An 18,335-nucleotide genomic window follows, 5' to 3' on the forward strand; every position below is an offset into this window, starting at 1 on the left:
CCAAAAAGCTACCCCACATGGTAAACATCTGTGCTCATTGCTACCTTCCTACAAAGACCAGTCCTTCCACTTTTGCTCTGGATTCCACTGCTCTCTTGTTCTCCTTGACTTTGCTTCATCGATTATCTACTTTCATTAAATTGACACATAGCTGTGTCTGCCTATGTTTCAGCTTAGAAATAAAAAACAAACCTCCGCAGACTTCACATCCAGCTTCAGCTCTAGCCCCACCACATAGGAAGCCAAATATTTTGGAAGGTTGTTTGCCGAATTATGTAATCAGTGTGAGTGGAGTTAGTTGATCTTAAGCAACACCTCCTAAGGTAGTTTCAGTTACTCCCATGCCATGTGGATAGCTGGTCAGAGAATATAGTCTGCTTAGCCAAGACTTCTCCTCCACGCTGGATGGTCACCACCATTCTGCGCTACTATGACTTTTTGTATTTTTCCACTGTTGTTCCTCCCTTTCATTTTCTTCAGGGGAAGGTATAATACAGTTAATTAGGTTTTTGCCTAACCAATAGTAACAATCCAGTTCAGTCTTTCTTAGGGTATTCTCATATTCATACAAGCAAACCCAAGTTACTGTCGGGAATAAGTGTGTGGTCTGAAAGAAAGGTCGAGGCCCAGGTTGTAGGCCTGTAGCTGATGAGTGATGTACCACTGACTCTTGAGCAGCACAGGGCTTAGGAGTGCAGACCCTCCACACAACGGGAAATTTGAGTGTAACTCCTAGTTGGCAACTTCATATATTACACATGGTTCCTTCATGCCCTCATATTCAGTAACTGCAGATTGTGTAGTGCTGTGGTATTTACTATTGAAAAAATCCATGTGTAAGTTGACTGCGCAATTCAGCCTCGTGTTGTTCAGAGGTCAGCTGTATAAGATCACCTATAGGAGTAGTAGGGTGACAGAAAGGAATGCTGAGGACTTCAGTTTAATGGTAGGAAAGAATAAGTCTAAAGAAACCTGAGAGGGTGGCCGGAGAGGCAGGAGACCACGGGAAAAGTGTGTTTTGGGGGGCAGGGACTTGGACAGCTGTGTTGAAGGCTGCTGAGTTTTCAGGGACCTCAGAGTCCATTGGGTATAGCAACACCGAGATACTTGGTGATCTTGATGAGCAGATCTGTGGTTGAATGGATCAGAATCCAGATCAGAATGTGTAGGAAAATGCATGCGTTGCAGGGTTTTAATGGATTAAGCTGTCAGTGGAAAGTATGGAAGTAGAACAAAGAAGTGAAAAGACTTCCTTTTTCAGAAAGCTTGATCTTGACAGGAAGAAGTGGTATAAAGACATTTGGTTTGGAGAGATTACGGATAAAATCTTGATTTGAGTTACAGAATTTTCAAATCATTATAGAATAATGCTTTCATGTTCTGATGGTAGAATAGTCATTCCCCAGCCCTTTTCATCAATACTGAGAATTTGAGAGTTATGTGGATCACTCAAGCATAATTAGAAAATTGGGAATTTGGAAGATGAGAGTGGAAGGATGTAACATGCAAGGCAGAGCAGGAGTTGAGGTGTTTGCTTCAAAAACAAGGATTGTTCACCCTTTCTGAGCCCTTGTGAGATGGGACTAGGGAGCTGAATTGTATGTCTGACGTTATATGGTGGGCAGGGGGTTGAGAAGTACCTATTTAGCTATAAAGAGTAGGTTAAGTAAAGATTCAGAAGTGTTTCCATCTCAAGCATCCCAGGTAATGAATTTCTAGGACTAGTGAGACCTGCAGAAGAACAGGCAGGAGCCAGTTATTCAGAATCATGAAAAATCAAGAAGACTATCACTGAATGGAAAATAGAAACACATTTCTCTTGGAATGCACATCTGCAACAAAGCAAAATGCGTGACCAGCGCCACATTGAAACCTGTGGGGGAGGGAGAGTCTGGGAAGTTTTTAGTAAGTTTTTAAAAAATTATTTGTGTAGTACTACTAATGTAGGCTGTGTAAAGTGTTCATCTTAGTATGCTATCTTTATTTTCAAAAATGTAAAATTTTATTTCCTATAATTAGATTAATCTGTGACTTTCCCAGCTACTTGTAAATGTGAAGGTAGATAAGAATTTTGTTGCCATGGGCTAGCTATAAAATCACATTAAGTAGATCAACACTTGTTAGAATTTTCAATTTGTGGAAGGTTGATCCGTGTATAGAAGTGAAAATATTTTATAATTTTTTAGCCCTTTTGACTTTAACATTCCAAGTAGATTTGCTCATAAAATGCTTACTATATTAACCAGTTACTATCTTGATAAATGTAAGTGTTAAATTATTATCAAGTAAACGTAATAGTTGAGCACACATTTTTGTTTAAAGATATGAGCTCCTGTATAAGTAACATTTTAATACGGTTAAAGTAAATACGTAATTATATACAAATTTGCAAACTTACCCTACTAATATATCTTAATGTATTAAAGAGTTCATGATCTTAATTTAGACTATAGAAATGATTGCTTCAGATCATCTCAGTGTCACTAAGCTTTGTACTGTACTGTACTACAGTGAAGGGAGCAGTAGCAGTGTCAGTTCAGAGAAGTTAAGTACAGATAAGAGGAGTAGTGAAGACCGCAGGAAGGACAGCAAGTGTAGGATCATTTTCCATTATGGACCTTTCCAGGGAACAGCCAGGTAAAATCAAGCACCCTTTACTCAGCTTTTTAAAATGTTTTTCCATTATGTATTCCTCCATCTCACTAAGATTTGTTTCTTTCTGCAGGGGTTGTTGGATGGATGTATGGGAACTAATGTCCCAAGAATGCAGGGATGAAGTAGTTTTAATTGACTCTAGTTGTCTTTTAGAAACACTAGAAACGTATCTGCGAAAACACAGGTAAGTCCAAAGGTCATCATGATGTAGTGGGAAGATGCTTTAGGTGTCAGTCACCTTCTTCCTGTAATAGTACTCTGGCCTTGCCGTTAATACCTGACCCAGGCAGAGCTTGGTGTTAGGGCAGGAAGTTCCTTTATGGCGTGATGCTGAGTGTTGGCCTTCTTGTGTTTTACCTGTTGGTTCCAGGCCAGCCTTTCAAGGAACACAGAGTAACTGTGAATTGAATAAGGTGTACTTAATCACTGTGGAAATTCTTGTATTCCTTGTTTTTGATAGAAGTGTTTCATGATGTCATTTTCAAAATTAAAGTTAAAATAGCAGCTTTTATTAGTAATATTTGCAAATATTTTTTCTTTGTCAAGAGCTAAAAGTTGGGTTGGAATTCATGCGCATTGTGTACTATGAAAGTAACTTCAGATTTTTCTTTTTAGAATACTACTTTACAAAGAATTTTCTAAGTGTCATGAACATTTGCAAATTTGTAGGGAGGGAAAGTGCAGTAGGAAAGCAAACTGGTAAAGGAGCTATCTAGAGGTGGTGTTCTTGGGGGGAGTTGTACTGTTTTAATAAAAATTTGTCACATGTTGGGTTTGTGGTTATGTGTTCTTTGACTTTGGGACAGATATACACAGTTACTTTGGGGATGCTTCTAGAAAACACGTAAATTATGAAAACTGGCATTATCAAGGTTGGTGTTCATATGGCAATGAGCTAATGACTTAATCTGCATATTAAGTTTATTAAGTTTTTTTCTTTTTTCAATTACAGGCTTTCTTGTTTTTTGCCTTTTTGGTTGATTGTACCCAAAAGAATAGGGAATGTCAGTTATTTGGAGTTTGGGAAGGGGACTTTGTAAATGTAAAACATACAAATGTATAGGTCCGTCATAGATACCTTTCTTTTTCAATATGAATTGATCCTTATATTCAGTATGAATTGGTCCATCCAAAAGAGCTTTTTGGGGTGATAAATTACTAGTTATTAGAGCTAACGTTTTGGAATTTCCTACATTGGTTGTAGATATTTCCTGTGTTTGGGGGGCAGTATTTTATAAGAAACGTGGAGTCCATTTTATAAATATATTAAGAATGCAGGGGAAGAAGTATGATTAGAAGCAGTTAAGGAAGATTGCAGTGAATCTGGGTTCTACTGATTATAACTTGGTGAAGTTGATCAGTCGTGTCCGACTCTTTGCGAACCCCTTGGACTGTAGTCTGCCAGGCTCCTCTGTCCATGGAACTTTCCAGGCAAGAGTACTAGAGTGGGTTGCCATTTCCTTCTCCTGTATAACTTTGTACAGGTTACTTTTCTGTGCTTCCGTGTTCTTCTTTTTTAAGACAAAATAATAGTAGTAGTCCTATAGAACTTATTAAAAGATTAAATTTGTTAGGATTGATGATACATAATAAGACTTACTTAGAACAGTATCTGGCACGTAGTAAGCACACCAGTGAATATCTGTATGCCAGATTTGCAAGTCCTTGTTATTCCTCTGTACCTAGTTCTTATTTTAGGTACAGTTTGTGTTTTTGAGATACAGTCAGTTGAAAATGATTTCTAAAGGTCTGAATAGTGGACCTTCTTGGCACATCTACTTTATTTAATAGATTTTTCTGAGCAGTGTATAATAAAGATTTTATCACACTATTTAGCCAGTTAAGTATTATAATAGTGCATTATTAGAAATTAGGTGTTAGAAACTCTGAAACCTCTGTCTTAAGAAACTCTTTTTTTTAAATTTGTGTACAAGGTTACTTTAGAAAACAGGGAAAGTCCCTTTCATTCTTATAGCTTCCGTATAAAATTTTAAATGACTGTTTGCTTATGTTTATGTTACTTTACGATCATGTACAGTCAAACATATTAAACTGAGGATTTAAAGCAGTAAGATATAGGGAAAATATTTCAAGTTTTATTATTGGTACTGTATGATATTTAACCATTTATTTACTCAAAAAATGTAGACTTACCATTTATAGCCTCAAAATGTGGAAGTATTTTTATTTCTGTATCTAAGACCATTTCTCCCACCAAGGGGAAGACTTTTTAAAAATTGTGATAAAAAATACATAACATGCATTTACCCTCTTAACAGTTTTTAAGTGTATAGTACAGTACTATTAACTATTTACTAGCTGTTATGCACTGGATCTCTAGAATTTTTTCATCTTGCATGACTGAAGCTAAACCCACTCATTGAATAAAAACTCTTCGTTTACCCCTCTGTGCACCTCCTGCCAACCACCATTCTGTTTTCTGTTTTAGTTCAGTTACTTTATATAACTCACATAAGTGGAATCATGCCACATTTGTCTTTTGTGTTTAGCTTATTTCACTTAGCATAATGTCCGCAAGGTTTGTCCGTGTTTTAACATAGGACAGAATTATCTCTTTTTAAGGATGAATAGTGTCCCATTGTGTGTATACACTGTGTCCATCTATCAGTGAACATTTAGCTCGTTCCTACATCTTGGCTTTTGTGAGTAATGCTGTAGTGAACATTGGTGTGTGCCAAAAACTCTTTGAGATCCCGTTTTTAATTCTTTTGTATATGTTCCCAGAATTGGGATTGCTGGATTATTTGGCAATTCTATTCTTAATTTTCTAAGGAAATGCTATACTATTTGCCATGCTGGCAGCCACTTTATAGTCTTGTCAAAAATGTTCAAGGAAGGGTTCCAGTTTCTCCAAACCCTTGCCAGCACTTGTTATTTTCTAATTTAAAATATATATATATATATATATATATATATATATACACATTTGGTTATGCTGGGTCTTAGTTGATGCACTTGGGATCTTCAGTCTTCTTTGCAGCATTAGGGATCTTTAGTTGGAGCCTGTGAACTCTTAGTTGTGGCATGTGAAATCTAGTTCCCAAACCAGGGATTGAACCTGGGCCCCCCTGCATTGGGAGTGCAGAGTCTTAGCTGCTGAGCCACCAGGGAAATCTCTCTTTTCTAATTTTTATTAGTGGTCATGCAGTGGGCTTGAGGTGATTTTGTGTGGTTTTGATTAGCATTTCCCTGATGATTAGTGATGTTGAGCATTTTATCATGTTCTTACTAGCCTATCTTCTTTGAAGTGTCTATTCATGTCCTTTGTCCATTTTTTAATAATATTCTTTTTTTTGTCTGTTATTGAATTGTGAGAGTTCTTTATTGTGGACATTAACCCTGTATCCAGTGTATGGTTTGTAAATACTTTCTCTGTTCCATAGGTTGTCCTTCACTCTGTCGTTTACTGCACAGAAGTTCTTAGGTTTGATGTAGTCTCATTTGTCTATTTTTTCTTTTGTTCCTTGTGCTTTTGATTCCATATGCAAGAAGTCATCACCTATTCCATTGTTACGTGTTCTCCTATCACAGTTTTACAGTTTCAGGTCTTAATATTTAGGTCTTTAACACATTTTGAGTTAATTTTTGTGTATTCCTGTGTCTGTTTTTTAACCGTTAGTGAAATAGTGATTTAACTTTACTTGCCAACATGATTGCTTCTGTTTACAAAGTGGGCTTAGAGCTTCTGTTTTAACAAATATTCATTTCAAGAAACAGAGTTATCTGCTATTGGGTCAAAAAGATGTGTATAACAAACTAATTGCATGACATTGTAAGGGTAAATGCTATAATGATAAGTATAAGTCGGAGATAATAGGAATACAGGAAGGTTGAATTCTAGTTAATGGAAATTGCAAGAGGCTTTTTTAAGGATGGGTATGATTTAGGCAAATGGAGAAGGATGTGGAGGAGAGTGGGGAGGAGGCAGAAGGAAAAAAAGACTTTGTAGTAGGGACGCATCAGCTGCATACAAAGTAGTCCATTGTACATAGAAGCAACCGAAATGTTTGTTGATAGATGAGTGGATTAAGATGGTGTGTGTGCCCACGCATGTACACGGTGGAATACGACTCAGCCAGGAAAAAGAGTGACACCATGCCGTTTGCAGCAGCTTGGATGGACCTGGAGATGGCCGTATTGTGTGCCTGGTTGCTCGGTTCTGTCTGACTCTCTGTGGCTCCCTGGACTGCAGCCTGCCAGGCTCCTCTGTCCATGGAATTTTCTAGGCAAAAATACCGAAGTGGGTTACCATTTTCTTCCTCCACGGGATCTTCCCAACCCGGGGATCAAACCTGCGTCTCTTGTGTCTCCTGCATTAGCAGGTGGATTCTTCACCACAGAGCCACCTGGGAAACCCCAGAGATTATCATATTAAGTGAAGTAAATCACAAAGGCAAATTCCATATGGTACCACTTACATGTGGAATCTAAGATATGATACAAATCAACTTACTTACAAAACAGAAACGGACTCACAGACATAGAAAACACACTTATGGTTACCAGAGGGGGAAGAAAATAGGGGAGGGATGAATTAGGAGTTTGGGATTAGCAGGTACACACACTGCTGTGTATAAAATAGATAAACAACAAGATCCTACTGTATAAATCGCACAGGAACTGTATTCAATATTCTGTAACAAACCATTATGGAAAAGAATATGGAAAAGAACCTGTGTGTGTGTGTGTATCTGAATCACTGTGGTATACACCAGAAACTAACACAGCCTTGTACATCAGCTATACTTCAGTTAAAGAGAAACGAAAGTCGTCCGTTTGCACATATATATTGTGTGTGGAGGGGCAGGGCAGTGCAGAGGGACCCTGAAGGGACAGGTGAGTCTTGGGGAGAAGTCTGGGAATAGTAGGTTGGGTAAGAGAAGAAAGCACCAGAGGCCTTAACGAGTTTGAACTTTATTTGTAGATAGTGGGGAGGTTTTTAAGCTGAGAGTGAAGTAATGAGATGTTTTAAAAAATTATTTTGGTATGAGAGATGCATTAGCTCTAGTAAGAGTGGAAGCAGGGACACCTATTAGGAAGCTCGGCAATTTAAAACAGGGCAGAGTGAGTTGAGAAGTAACCTTCCTCAGTGTAAGAAAGAATTGATACCAATTGGCTCCACCCCTAAAAGCAGGAGTTGGAATTAACTGAGGAGGAGTTGGAATTAACTGAGGTTCCATCCTGGGTGACTGTGTGAATGGTGATTTCTTAACACCTATGGAAGAGAACATAGGAAGGGAACCATGTTGCCCTTGGTTTTGCACATCTGTGTTGTCCGCATTTTTCAGCATGGGTCTGGCCTTCCTTGAGCGGAGCTGTGGAGGTGACATGTTGATGGGAATTGCTCTGGGAGTAGATAAGCTCACCTGGATAGATGAGTTTAAATCACAGAAAGCAAAATTTCCTCATTCCCTCACAGTTGACCTTCTCAGAGAGTCAATTACTAATACTGTGAGCCTGGCTTTTTCACCTGACCGAATTCTTCCTTATTTTAGGAATTCAAAAATAGAAAGACCAGACTCTATTTTTTCTTTTCTGATTGAATGATGTTTAGTTTCTAGAAGGAAATGTTGTCGTCCTTCTACTTCACATGCTCTTCTGCACTTTTATCACATTATGTACACTTAAGTTGAAACCACATTTCTGCATATATGTTGTATATATTATTTATGTGTGTGTTGAGAAACATACTTTTTTTTTTTTTGGTGGAGGGAAGAATTTGACATTTTGGAAATCACCAGTAAACTAAAAATACATGTACCACTTTCCCATTCTTCTTGCCTTCCCCACGCTACATATTAATACTTAGCTGCTGCTGCTAAGTCGCTTCAGTTGTGTCCGACTCTGTGCGACCCTATAGGCGGCAGCCCACCAGGCTCCCCTGTCCCTGGGATTCTCCAGGCAAGAACACTGGAGTGGGTTGCCATTTCCTTCTCCAGTGCATGAAAGTGAAAAGTGAAAGTGAAGTCGCTTAGTTGTGTCCGACTCTTAGCGACCTCATGGACTACAGCCCAACAGGCTCCTCCGTCCATGGAATTTTCCAGGCAGGAGTACTGGAGTGGGTTGCCATTGCCTTCTCCAAGAATACTTAGCTAGTGATGTATTTATTAAAATGTAAACATTTGAATCAAGGTTTACTGGTTGAAGATACCAACTATTTTCAGAGGCTGAAAGGAGAGGGATCCTGGAGCCACTGGTTGGTAGCCTCTGTTGTTTCATGTCTGACCTGCATAGATAGCTTGTGAAGACATGTAGTCCTCGGTAACTAGTATCTTCTGGGCATGTGTTTTATGAACTAACAGGTATTTATCTGCTTCATTCTTTTAGGCCCATGTGTTTCTCTAGTTTAATAATCATTTGCAAGTGGAGAACTAGCTATAGCTTTGTAATCCTTAAATGTGTATTTACTTTATATGTGTGTGACTTCAGTGTGTGGAGGCTTTTTTTTTAATGCTCTGTATAGGAAGGGAGTGTCATTGTCTAGTACACTATTAAATACCTCATGAAATAATTACACCGCCAGTTGTTAATTTTGAAATTTTTCTTTTCAACAGGTTTTGTACTGATTGCAAAAATAAAGTCCTGCGAGCCTATAATATCCTTATTGGTGAGCTTGATTGCAGCAAAGAGAAGGGCTACTGTGCTGCACTTTATGAAGGCTTGCGGTGCTGTCCACACGAGCGACACATTCATGTTTGCTGTGAGACAGACTTCATTGCACATCTTCTGGGTCGTGCTGAGCCAGAGTTCGCAGGAGGGTATGAGTATGTAATTTGCTAGAATGGGCTATCTAGCGCTTTGCTTCATTTTATCCTTCTGCCTCAGTACATATGTGTGTAAATTAAAGTGTGCCTGTACAGATTTTGCTTTCTTTTAAATATGCATTTAGTTGAGTAAAAAAAGGGAGAAAGTATTGATCCATTGTCTGCTCATTGTTGCTTGAAATAGGAAGGCTTTTTGTGGCTTTCATTACTATAGCTTATCATTTTCACTTGAAAATGATTAGAAGAGATTTTCTTCCTCCCCTTCATCCATGCATTTCCATGTTTAAATTTTGTTTATAATGATGGTTTTTGCATAGGAAATGAGATCTTTGCAACAGGAGTTTAAGAAATACTTGACTGAATGTAATTCATGAACTGTGGATGTTATTATTAAATTACAAAGGAACCTAAAATTTTATCTCTGGCTTTGTTGTAAAAGTCAGGAAAAATTGTTCCCAGAATACATCGAACCCATTCCCCCTCTGTTTTGTGTATTAGTTGTCACTTGAGTGCGTATTTTTTGCTAGGCATTTAGAATACAAACACCACTTCTGTCACTGACGTATGTCATCATTTCTAGTAAAGACTAGCCTAGAGGGCTTTTGCCTAGGATTGAATCACTTGGCATTGTCTTCCTCCGTCCCCCATCAAAAAGAACAAAAACCAAGTAGGCGTTTGTTATCATTGGAAGATGAACTGTCATGCCTGCCATGAGCTGGACACTTAAATATGTGACCTCTCTGTGCCCCCAAAAACATCTCTTTAGGGCCAGTTCCTGAATTACCTTCTCTTTAGCAATATTAGAACTAAGTTCTACCTGCATGTGTATTTTGCATTGGTAATATACATGTGTACTTGTGTATTTATATATATGTTGAGTTTGAATGTATAAACATCTTGATATTAGTTTGTTTACTAGATATGCAGATTATGGTTAAAACCTGAACCTGCAGAGAGGTGTTATCGATGTCTTAATGTTTCAGCTTAAGAGTTGTAGGAAACATGTGTGATTTATTCTCCTTTATAGGAGAAGAGAAAGGCATGCTAAGACAATAGATATAGCTCAAGAAGAAGTTCTGACCTGCTTGGGAATTCATCTTTATGAAAGACTGCATCGAATCTGGCAAAAGCTACGGGCAGAAGAGCAGACATGGCAGATGCTTTTCTATCTTGGTGTTGATGCTTTACGCAAGAGTTTTGAGGTAAGAACAGTGGACTGCTTCAGTGTCTGGACTGCTTAGTTATTAGATGGAATCTTTCCATTTTTGTTGATTGTACCGGGTCTCCTTGCTACACACGGGCTTTTCTCTCCAGTTGTGGAGAGCGGGGCTGACTGCGTGTGGCCTTCTCACCGCAGAGCACAGGCTCTCGGCGCGCGGGCCTCAGGAGTTGCAGCCCGCAGGGTCAGTGGTTGGGCCTCTGGGTCTCTAGAGCGCGGGCTCAGTAGTTGTGCTGCATGGGCTTATCTGCCTCGCCGCGTTTGGAATCTTCCCAGACCAGGGATCAAACCCTTGTCCAGTGCATTAGCAGGCAGATCCTTATCCACTGGACCACCATGGAAGTTGTGAACTGTGGACTGAATCTTAATGTTAATCACTGCTCTCACCGTGCCTTAGAACTGTGATCCACTGGTCAAAGTTTGTGGATTTTTCTTTGTTTTTTAAACCTGTCACACTGCCAGCCTTGATTTTTAGATATTTTCAGAGTAGAGAACTGAAATTAATGATTATTTAATGAGAAGCTGCTATAAAACATAACTATTGACAAGTTAAAAGCAGCCCAAAAATAAGCATAAAAATTAGAAACATTTAATGAGTCCCAGTTTGCCTGCTTCTTTCCAATAGTATGAAGTAAATGCTGTCTGAATGCCATGATGTGAGAGCTACTTTTTAGAAGCACACTGAAGGCTCTTCATAATGCTGGTATTGGGTTTTGTGCTTGTGATTTAGTAATGTCTTTTTTCAGTTATGCTCTGTAGAATATAAATTTTTGGCTAGTGAATATTCTGTTATGTTCTAGGGCATGGTCATAACTGTTTAACTGGTCACCTGTCCCTTTTGAGAATGGTATGAGGTCTATAAACTTTTTCAAAAGTCCATCCTTGGACTTTAAACATTGTTCTGGGGAGTCTGAAATGTGTGTTTGTTCTTGTCGAAAAGATTTCTTATTCCTTTTTTTCTCTTTGTATATTTATGTCTTCAGAAACTAGATCATTTAATCAGGTTAAATAGTGTTCTCATTGTATGAAGAAATAGGATGAATGTTTACTTTACTTTGTTAAAATTCTGAAATTTGAAACTAGAATATTTCTGGATTGAAACTGGAGTATGTGTAAGTCTCCCTTTCCCATAGGAGTTAGTTGTACATTCATTTCCTGTAATTTTAAGACTGTCATCATTTAAGGTATTAAAATTTAAAATTCTTTTTGAGGACTGCTGGACAAAATTGCAGTTTGAAATGCTAGTTTCTGTGTGTCTGATATCATTTAAAATTAACAAGTGAGAATTTCCTTGGAGAGGGAAGTTTGAGCCAGTATTCAGTCTCAGCTTTGTTTTTATAATAGATGACTGTGGAAAAAGTACAGGGTATTAGTCGATTGGAACAACTTTGTGAAGAATTTTCAGAAGAGGAACGAGTAAGAGAACTCAAACAAGAAAAGAAGCGCCAGAAACGGAAGAATAGACGAAAAAACAAATGTGTATGTGATATCCCTACTCCCTTACAAACAGCAGATGAAAAGGAAGTAAGCCAAGAGAAGGTAGTATTTTTTGATATTGACTTGACAATATATGGCTTTTTTTCTCGATTGCAGCACTTTCACTGTGCTTTCTCAGAACCTGGGTTCCTCTGGCTTGTATGTTGGCTTTTTTTCTTACAGTAGTCTGTATAATAATCTCTTTAATGTCATTTATTTTATAAAGGCAATGTTCAGTAATTAGTAGTATCTTACTACCTGACCTTAGTATTCTGTTAGATCAAAGCCCAAATGTGAAAAGTTATCTCCATGCATGACCTAGAGCAGTTCTCAACTTTTGGTCTCAGGGTCACTTTGCATTCTTAAAAATTAGGGTGCCCCGTGAGCTTTTGTTTATGTGAATTATACGTATCAGCATTTATTGTATTAGAAATTAAAGTGGAGAAATTTAAAGTTATTTGTTAATTCTTTTAAAAATAATAAGCCTATTAAATGTTAACATGAATAACATATTTTGAAAAAGAATTGCTTTCTAGGAAAATTTGAGAAGGGTGGCTTTATTTTATATTTTTACAAATCTCTTTAATATTTGGCTTAAGGAATCAGATAGATTCTCATTATCTGCTTCTGCATTCAGTCTGTTTGCATATGTTGCTTGGTTAAAGCATATGAATAAAGTCTGACTTCACTCATATAGTAGGAAAAGGGGAGAGGAATATTTTAATATAAACCTTTTTAGATAGTTGTAGATATTCTTCTTTGGCATTGTAACTTGACAGGTGGTAATTTCATAAAGATTTTCTATAGTGTGGAACCTGACACCTTAAAGTGACCTTTCATACTTTTAAATTAAAATCCATTAGCACTTTGAATAGATTTTATTCATGCATTATTCTATAACATCATGCACTGGTCATTTGAAAACATAATGGTTCACTGAGTTATGCACATCTCCCCAGATATTGACATTTCATTACATAGTATCAGACAGTCATGTTAAAACCACTGTTCATCCCATTAGAAAGGTCTTGAGCTTCAATCTCATTGTGCTTGTATGTACAAGTTTTCAAAATTCTAATTGTAGTTTGAAAGTTTAAATTTTATCAGTGACAACAAATACTGTCTTTTTTTCTTTTAAGAGCTGGACTGACTTCATTTATTTTTGAGAAAATGTCTTAAATATTCAAGTCTGAATAACCATAGTTTGTCTCTTATCCTCTCTTTTAAGTGAAGTTGGTGTTCTAGCTAGTTTAGAACTAGCTAGTTTGAGTTTGCAACTTAAACTATTGCACAAGTACTTCTTGAGACAGTCATACATTGGTATCCATCAAAAATGCTTTAAGCATTCTTCTCATTTCTCACAGACTAATAAAAAGACCTCTACTTCATGAGTTGGTATTTAATAAAATGAATATTTTTAGTGCTGCATGAAAGACATTTATAAGTGAAATATCCTTTTATCTCTGTTTATTTCCGATGAGAATGCTTGACAAGTGAAGAATACAGAGACTGTTGGTACACACTTTGGTTGCTTCTGTCTTGGTTTGTGCTAAAGCACCAGCAGCTTTTCCCACCACTGCTTTTATACCATCAGTGTAAGTGTCAAGACAATGAAAAAGGCAAATCACATCTTAGTGTTAGGATGAAAATGGTTTTGACCTAGGGATCCCCTGGAGCCAGCAGACCAGACTTTTGAGAACAGTTGTCCTAGACTTTCCTGATACCATTAAGGTCTTGACTTGGTTCTAGTTGGTTCCTGGTTTTTAAATGAATTAATGATCTTCATGAAAATAGTTTTTTTTTTTCTTTAATTTTTATCGTTATCTAATTAGTTAATGTTGAGGAAATTAAAATATAGCCATTATGGAGGTAAAGATTTTTACTGTCTCTTAATATTGATCCTTAAAGGAAACAGACTTCATAGAAAACAGCTGCAAAGCCTGTGGCAGCACTGAAGATGGTAATAGTTGTGTAGAAGTAATTGTTACCAATGAAAGTACATCCTGTACCTGTCCTAGCAGTGGCAATCTTTTGGGGTCCCCTAAAATAAAGAAAGGTAAGTAAATAGTTTAAAAAATATTAACTCTTAAGTTTATTCTTTCTTTCTTTTAAGTATAAGAGCTTTTAGAGAGCCTGTAACCTAGAGGTTAGGAACTGCTTTATAGACCCAAGAATACCGTATAATGTAGTCAAACACTTACAGTGTTTGGTTTGTTAAACAATAATAAAATAAAAAAATGTAAGTCTCCAGTCATATTTTCATTGTTTAATGTACTTTTTACTTTCAGTAAGCCATCAGTTTTGAAATTCTGATGTAGTCCCCATTTGGGTTATCCTTTGTCTCAGTATATTCATTGGCATGTTAATAGCAACTCGGTTGGTTTGTTCTCAGGCTTGTCGCCACACTGTAATGGCAGTGACTGTGGATACTCATCTAGCATGGAAGGGAGTGAGACAGGCTCTCGGGAGGGCTCAGATGTCGCCTGCACGGAAGGCATTTGTAATCATGACGAGCACGGTAGGTTCAGATCAAGCTTCCCAATTATTTCTGCTACATGGCTGAGTTAAGCACATAAATAAGAAACTACTGATTTCTGCAGGTGATGACTCCTGTGTTCATCACTGTGAAGACAAAGAGGATGATGGCGATAGTTGTGTTGAATGTTGGGCAAATTCTGAAGAGAACACCACCAAAGGAAAAAATAAAAAGAAGAAAAAGAAAAGCAAGATGTTGAAATGTGATGAACATGTAAGTGTCATAAAGTGTCATTCTTAAACTTTGGCCCTTTTCCTTGGAGTGGCTTAGTCACTACACACCTTAGTCACTAGGCCTTTTTTTTTTTTAGAATGAATACCTATGCAGTTCCATTGGTTGCTCATCTTGTGATTTTTATAGGCATGTGTGTCTGATGTGTGGTCATTTGTCCAACAGTCCGTGTGAGACATAAATCCAGTTCACTTTTTCACAGTAGTTTTTAATCTGTTATCTCTGTAATCTTGAGCAGTTTGCTTGAATTGTTTTCCCTGCTGTAAAGTGGAGATAATAGTGTCAGATCAGATTCTGTGAAGATGAAATGAGATTATATTGATGGGTTAGCGTAGTGTTTGTGTATGCATGCTCAGTTGGGTCTGACTTTTTGTGACCCCCCTGGACTGTAGCCCACCAGGCTCCTCTGTTAATGGAATTTTCCGAGCAAGAGTACTGGAGTGGGTTGGCATTTTCTACTCCAGGGGCTCTTCCCCACGGAAGGATCGAACCCTTTTCTCTCGTGTTTCTTGTGTTGGCTGGCAGATTCTTTACCACTGAGCCACCTGGAAGCAGAGTGTTAGCTGCGCAGTAAGTGCCGAGTAACTGCCAGGTGCTGCTGCTGTTCCTGGTAAGATCTAACGTACTCTCAGGGCATTTATTTTTCTTTAAACAATAATCATTGCTATTATGCTCTGCCTCTTGGGGCTTCCTTGGCTCAGTGGTAAAGAACCTGCCTGCCAAACAGGAGACTCGGGTTCGATCCCTGGATTAGGAAGATTCCCCTGGAGAATCTTCAGGAAATGGCAGCCTGCTCCAGTATTCTTGTCTGGGAAATCCCATGGACAGAGCTAGCCTGGCTGGCTACAGTCCATGGGGGCGCAAAGAGTCAGACACGACTTGGCAACTAAACAACCACCACCTGCCTTTTTACCTGAGAGATACTTTTGCTGTGGTTTCAGATCCAAAAGCTTGGAAGCTGTATCACAGATCCAGGTAATCGAGAGACCTCAGGAAATACCGTGCACACAGTGTTTCACCGTGACAAGACCAAAGATGCACATCCTGAAAGCTGTTGCAGCTCTGAAAAGGGTGGGCAGCCACTGCCTTGGTTTGAGCATAGGAAAAATGTACCACAGTTTGCAGAACCTACAGAAACATCGTTTGGTCCTGATTCTGGAAAAGGTGCCAAGAGCTTAGTTGAACTCCTTGTAAGTAAGCCATGATATCTTTTTGTGGATAACTGATTGCTCATGGGGTAGATGTGGGAGGAGACAGTATTTGAGGGTTTAACATTGGGAATGGGAGGAGGCTTTTAAGCAGTATCTCATTATTTTTTTGGTGACTGCATTCCTGCTCTTCCACCATGTAACTGTTCTGGAGCACATTTCCTGTCTTCCTTTGTCTCAAAGGTAGAAGAGACTAGTTGGGAGAGGCACAGAGAGTTAGCATCAAGTCCAAGAGTCTGACTCCTTGGTGGGGGTAATTATAAGCAAGCTGCCTTTCTGAGTGGTAATTAATGGTAGCTAACCTTCCAGACCAGGAAAGTATATAGAATCTGAACTAGAGCCCATTTTCTGGATTACTTCCTTCATGTAACCTTCATGTCATATAGGATAAAAGCATAACTGAACTTGGGGCATCTTGTATAATTGATTTGCAGTCTTTATACTTTAGATGAATTATACCAAGCAACGTGGGGCATAGTTTGTGTGGAATTTGGGGGGGGGGGGGCAAGGAAAGAAAAGGGTGGCATCTTTTCTATAGTCATTATAGGATTCCAAGGGAAACAGATCCTTTAGAATAGTAGCTTTTTTCTTTTTTATATAGTTGTAAAGTTTATTGGTGATACTGTATATTCATAAGTTTTTAAAAGGTTATATTTTACCTAACTTGTGGAGATAAATAGAGCCAGCCAGAGAAAAGTCAAATTATTTAAAATTTGGTAGCTATTTATAACCATCTCTAATCACTTTTAAAGGCTAAGGTGTGTTAGTAGTCTGCTTGTAGGCTTCTAGGACAAATTATAGATCGAGTTTTAAATCAAGTTGAGTTGCATTTTATTCTTACTTAGTACTTTCCAAGACAGAATGACATTTTGCTTATCCTGTAAACATTCTATTTAAAGGCTTTATGTGACTGAATTAAAACTAAAAACTAGCCTGCTTTAACTTTTAGCTGTCTTCTATTAGCATAGCATTTTGCATTCTTCATTTAAGTCATAGTCTTAACTACTGCTTTAATTTGCAGGATGAGTCTGAATGTACTTCAGATGAGGAAATCTTTATCTCACAAGATGAAATACAGTCATTTATGGCTAATAACCAGTCTTTCTACAGCAATAGAGAACAATACCGACAGCATCTGAAGGAGAAATTTAATAAATACTGCCGCTTAAATGATCACAAGAGGCCCATTTGTAGTGGCTGGTTGACAACGGCTGGAGCAAATTAAATAAATAAAATAGCTCTGTCTTTCAATGAAACACTCAAGATGACTACTGCGCCTTCTCTTTCAGAAAAACTCTTTAATTTTAGTGACTTATGGCAAAATTTTATCTTAAATCAATGTGATTCTTTCTTGTTTTGGGAGACGGTGGAGGTAACCTCATTAGTTTGTTCTTTCTTCAGGCTTGTGTCTTTAGTTGTGTGGCTGCGCAGGCCTGCCATATGATTTAAGCCATCTCTTTTCATTAAATGTTTCTCTTCCTGTGAGACTTACTAAAAAGCAACTTAGTGGCAAAAAGTAATGTTGTACTTATACTTCTGTACAGAAATGACAATGAGCTGAATATATGGTTTTACAAAGTAGACATCCACTTGCGAAATGTTTGGATGTAATGTTAAAGCGCAATGTGCAAAATTTAAAATAAAGAATATTTATTAATACGCATAGTAAAATTTGGTGTACATGTTTCTACTTAATGTGTGGCAGTATTTTAATTAGCCACCTGTGGTCTTGTTACTTGACCAGTGATGATGTTAGGATGAAGAGCAAATGAGGAGAGAGATACAGGTTGTTGAAGACAAAAATTCTTCCCTTCTTCAGAGTTCACAGCTGAGAAAAGCAGATTCCAGTCTTTTGTTCTGAAAGAATAACTTTGCTGCGATACCTTTAAATACTGACTAGCATCCTATTTCCTTGTGAGATTTTTAACTGCTGTTATTTATAATGCTCCCCGATAACATTAACAAAGCACCTTAAATTCAGAGGTTTAGATTGAACTAGAAGAGTAAAAGCAAAACTTGGCAGAATTTCAACCAGGGGTTGCCTGGTCAGTAGTTACTCAGCACGAAGAGAACTGGGAGCAGAAGGCTACCCTGAGAGCTGACCACACTGCGGTCTGTGTGTCTGTTCCTTATCTGGTTTCCAACAATAAAGTCACTCTGGCTTTACACTTCACTGTTTTCACAAGCTGTCTGTGAGTACTGAAGGTGAGATTCCCCTGGGAGTA

General features: G+C 38.0%; 1 protein-coding gene across 6 annotated transcripts in view; it reads left to right on the top strand.

Annotated features, from left to right (window-relative positions):
* The window catches only part of GGNBP2 (gametogenetin binding protein 2), a 32,398-nt gene extending 14,617 nt beyond the window's left edge, over window positions 1-17,781 (top strand). For 2 of the 6 annotated variants that reach the window (XM_070478603.1, XM_070478607.1), the window contains 10 exons: window positions 2,512-2,637; window positions 2,726-2,839; window positions 9,231-9,440; window positions 10,468-10,642; window positions 12,004-12,198; window positions 14,044-14,191; window positions 14,528-14,653; window positions 14,736-14,884; window positions 15,844-16,092; window positions 17,132-17,781. In XM_070478603.1, coding sequence (XP_070334704.1) covers window positions 2,512-2,637; window positions 2,726-2,839; window positions 9,231-9,440; window positions 10,468-10,642; window positions 12,004-12,198; window positions 14,044-14,191; window positions 14,528-14,653; window positions 14,736-14,884; window positions 15,844-16,092; window positions 17,132-17,335 — 1,696 coding nt within the window. In that variant the 3' untranslated portion in view covers window positions 17,336-17,781. The remainder of the gene's footprint in view (window positions 1-2,511; window positions 2,638-2,725; window positions 2,840-9,230; window positions 9,441-10,467; window positions 10,643-12,003; window positions 12,199-14,043; window positions 14,192-14,527; window positions 14,654-14,735; window positions 14,885-15,843; window positions 16,093-17,131) is intronic. The other 4 variants (XM_070478606.1, XM_070478605.1, XM_070478608.1 and 1 more) reach the window with 4 other exon arrangements.
* The last annotated feature ends 554 nt before the right edge of the window (window positions 17,782-18,335 follow it).

The sequence above is a fragment of the Odocoileus virginianus genome, chromosome 17, assembly GCF_023699985.2.
Source record: "Odocoileus virginianus isolate 20LAN1187 ecotype Illinois chromosome 17, Ovbor_1.2, whole genome shotgun sequence".
Taxonomy (NCBI): domain Eukaryota; kingdom Metazoa; phylum Chordata; class Mammalia; order Artiodactyla; family Cervidae; genus Odocoileus; species Odocoileus virginianus.